The 3,296-nt window shown below is 43.8% G+C and overlaps 1 protein-coding gene across 3 annotated transcripts; it reads left to right on the top strand.

Moving 5' to 3' along the window:
* On the top strand, positions 1 to 2,250 carry LOC117971348 (tumor suppressor candidate 2-like). 3 transcript variants are annotated; one of them, XM_059000121.1, is made up of 4 exons: positions 1 to 86; positions 984 to 1,187; positions 1,656 to 1,776; positions 2,120 to 2,250. In XM_059000121.1, exons 2-4 carry the CDS (start codon positions 1,039 to 1,041, stop codon positions 2,183 to 2,185), a joined length of 336 nt encoding a protein of 111 aa, XP_058856104.1. In that variant the 5' UTR covers positions 1 to 86; positions 984 to 1,038; the 3' UTR covers positions 2,186 to 2,250. The 3 variants fall into 3 exon arrangements, with proteins under 3 accessions (XP_058856104.1, XP_058856102.1, XP_058856103.1); XM_059000119.1 differs by having other exon boundaries at positions 9 to 86; positions 940 to 1,187; XM_059000120.1 differs by having other exon boundaries at positions 46 to 858.
* Positions 2,251 to 3,296: the final 1,046 nt, after the last annotated feature.

The raw sequence follows: 3,296 nt of genomic DNA, 5'->3' as shown, positions 1-3,296 counted from the left end.
CTCGCCACGTGACAAGGGCCGTCAGGGAACGGAAGTGAGGTAGTTCCAGTCGCGTCTCGCTGTGCTTGGTGTTTATATAGAAAAAGGTAGAATCTATCAAGGGGTGTCTATTTTATTTTTAAGGGGGTGTAGAAAATAGAAAACGGAGGCGTCTGATATGAGACCCGGACTGGTAGTGAGAATGACGTCTCTGTAGTGTATCTGGAGCTTCTCTGCACATAATTACGAAACAGAAGCCTGATAGAGGTTTATGATTAGCGACCTGCTTTGAGACGGGCCTCGCAAAAAGAAACGCTACGACTAGCATTAATACAGGATGATAATCATTCTGCTGCGAGAGTGGTAACTAACAGTTACTATATCTTATCTGACACTTAAAAAGGGCCAGTCGGGTTCAGTTAGAACATTTAGCGACGAATACAGGACATGTTACATGTTATTTGTGTAACCCGGCTAAATCTGTGACAAGACGCTCACTCGAATGTACGGAGTAGAGGTCTTAACAGAAATAGATATATACGATTAGATAGTTCAGTGCTGTGAGAAGAAGACAGATTAAACAACACAAATAACTCCGGCTACAGTGTGTAGAAAAAGATCGGATTTGACAGGCCAGTTATTTTTTCTAAGTGTACTACAGGCCCGACACTAGCGTGTTGGTTGTCAATCTGTAGAGTTCTGTACGCTAACGGTTTAAGTGTAAAATCTCATCATCATCATAATAATAATAATAATAATCGATTTAGTTTCCGATAGACGGGAGTTTTGTTGGCTGTAAAAAGCGCTATTGGGTGGGTAATATTTATTAGAAAACGTTTATGCTGAGTGTGGACTTGTCAGACTGCTTCTGAGACGAAGGCAGGTATTGTTAATTTGTTTTGTGTAATACTGTTAGGTTTCAGTCGCTCCATCAGTTTATTATTTTTTTACTTGGAACAGACAAATCAGTTTATTTTGTGACCAGCATCTATTTTGGGATTCAGTCGCACCTTCTCTGCTGGCTCTGTCCGGCCAGAAAATAATGTCCCGGCGCTGAAGATGGGTGGCAGCGGCTCCAAATCGCGTGGGTTCTGGCCTTTTGCTGGCTCCGGTATCGGTTCGGATCCAGCCAACGGTGGCAATGAACAGACACTGTCCAGGCTTCGGGGCAGCAGGTCGTGCACTCCCTTCGTGTTTACTAGAAGGAGGTACGTATACTAAATAAAGCTTTTGCTAATCTGATTGTTTTATTTATGTGGTTGCTACTAATTATTCACTAAAGTGAAACTCCTAAAAATGTCTCTAGCACACAGTGACCTAGGTATAGAAATAATACTGTTTGATCAATTCAGGTTTCACTAGGAGAAGTCGGATGAAATGAAAATAGAATAATGCATTTAAATGTTAGTCATACAGCAGTGTAAGTTACCTAAAGATCCACAGAAAGACACTAGTTGAGTACAGTTAGTACCACTTGACACCATTGTTGCCATCCCCTTAAAGACTAGTGTCCAGCGCTGCCCATCTGCCAGCTTTGAAAAGCATGTGTGATTGATCCGCAAGGGTCAACACTTTGCTGCCGTGTGCCTGGTCTGTTAGATGTGTTTGTGATTAGTGACCCATTAATTAGATCCAGGGTCGACACAGATTCCCAGCAGCCTCTTCTGTCTCCACAGCTCCCTGTATTACGATGAAGATGGAGACTTGGCCCACGAGTTCTACGAAGAGACAATCGTGACAAAGAATGGCAGGAAGAGAGCGAAACTGAAGAAGATTCAGAAGAATCTAATACCTCAGGTGAGCACCTGGTCCAGACAAATCATCACGTTACACAGCTGTCTGTAACAGCAGAGAACACCCTAACACACCTTTTATAATAGTTTAGCACATTGCTAGTAATGGCATAAGAACAGCAAAAAGGTAAAGCAGTAACGTGTCTGTCCTGTTGAGATGTGGGTTAGTACATTTCAACTCCATCCCAGTAAAACATTTTCCAAGTCCACTGCACGGGAAGGTGGGGGGAACCTGTATTGCAGAGCACATCCTAACAGAAGGGGAAGGAATAGTCGTTGGCACATCAGTCCGCTGGATCATTAAGCGGATTGCACTTTTTAATTGTGAAATCGTCTTGCCCCTGCAGGGAATGGTGAAGCTGGATCACCCTCGGATCCACGTGGATTTCCCGGTCGTGCTCTGCGAGGTGTGACGATGAGGCGTTTGAAAGACCACGGCTGACGCCCTTACGACTCCCCCCCCCCCCCCCCCCCCCCCCCCCGCTTCCTCCCCCATGCAGTCCCTCCTGAACTTCCATGCTCACCCTCGGCACCCCGGGAGTGCGCGCGTCCTGGGGGCTGGCTGGTGTGCTGGGAGCTCTTTGGCAGCGGCTGCTGTGTCGTGCCTCATGGAAAATATAAACCCCGGTCTGCTTACTGTAAAAAGAAAAAGGTGTAAGTTTAACACCCTGACCGGCGAGCTCCGTTAGGGAGGAGGTTCATGTAAAGTGTTGTTGGCTCAGATCCATCCCCACCTAACCCACCCTCTTTAAAACATACAGGCCTTACTTTCTTTTTTCTGTCATGGGTTTCTGAATGAACTTGTGCTCTTTGATTGAATCCTTCAAATGTTAATGTGAAAGTCATGTGCAGTCAAACCTGACTCATGACCCCTCCTGGGGCCGTGTGAGTGGTCCTTATATACAAATGGTCTTTAATACAGGTTTGACTGTATTGGCCTCCTATTTATTCTGCCCACGGATTATCAAAAGGAAGATGAATTGGGAAAAATAAACTTATTTGCTTGTTTTTTGTTTTTATTTATGTTTTTATGGACCCCGTCTGCTTGAAAAATACTTTCTTGGCAACCCCATTTTATACAGATACTAAATGAAGTGAAGTAAAAGATAGCAGGTCCCCCTAAGCCGAAGCAGCTCGTCCCGACAAGACCCCTAAAATAAAACTCTAGTAATGTGTGTGTGTGTGTGTGAATTGTACATCATACTAGTCTTGTACGTTTAGACAGCAATACCTCAATTAGTGGTCAGTTATGGGTATCCGTAGCAGTTAGCAATATTTTACAACAAAAATAACGTAGTATTTTATATGCTACTCGGTTACACTAAGTTGCATGTTTCTGATGAGATGTGGCTCCCTCTTGTGGTTAAATTGATCTTTACATCTTAAGGTGATTTTACATAGGCTGGTTGATGCCTATGTGTATGTGTGTCACACCTCTATTACAACTGGCAATAGGTTCCTTTATCAGTAATCATTTTCAGTGTCTTGGGCTGGAAGAAATATAAATATGATCATTATGTGCGA

The sequence above is a fragment of the Acipenser ruthenus genome, chromosome 25 (genome assembly GCF_902713425.1).
Source record: "Acipenser ruthenus chromosome 25, fAciRut3.2 maternal haplotype, whole genome shotgun sequence".
In the NCBI taxonomy this organism is placed as follows: domain Eukaryota; kingdom Metazoa; phylum Chordata; class Actinopteri; order Acipenseriformes; family Acipenseridae; genus Acipenser; species Acipenser ruthenus.
Note: the sequence above shows the minus strand (reverse complement) of the source record. Positions and strands in the feature narration are given on the sequence as shown.

Coding starts and splice junctions, on each gene's coding strand:
- LOC117971348 (XM_059000121.1), top strand. CDS start 1,039: ATGGGTGGCAGCGGCTCCAAATCGCGTGGGTTCTGGCCTTTTGCTGGC. Junction 1,188..1,655: donor TTCGTGTTTACTAGAAGGAG/GTACGTATACTA, acceptor CTGTCTCCACAG/CTCCCTGTATTACGATGAAG. Junction 1,777..2,119: donor AGAAGAATCTAATACCTCAG/GTGAGCACCTGG, acceptor TTGCCCCTGCAG/GGAATGGTGAAGCTGGATCA.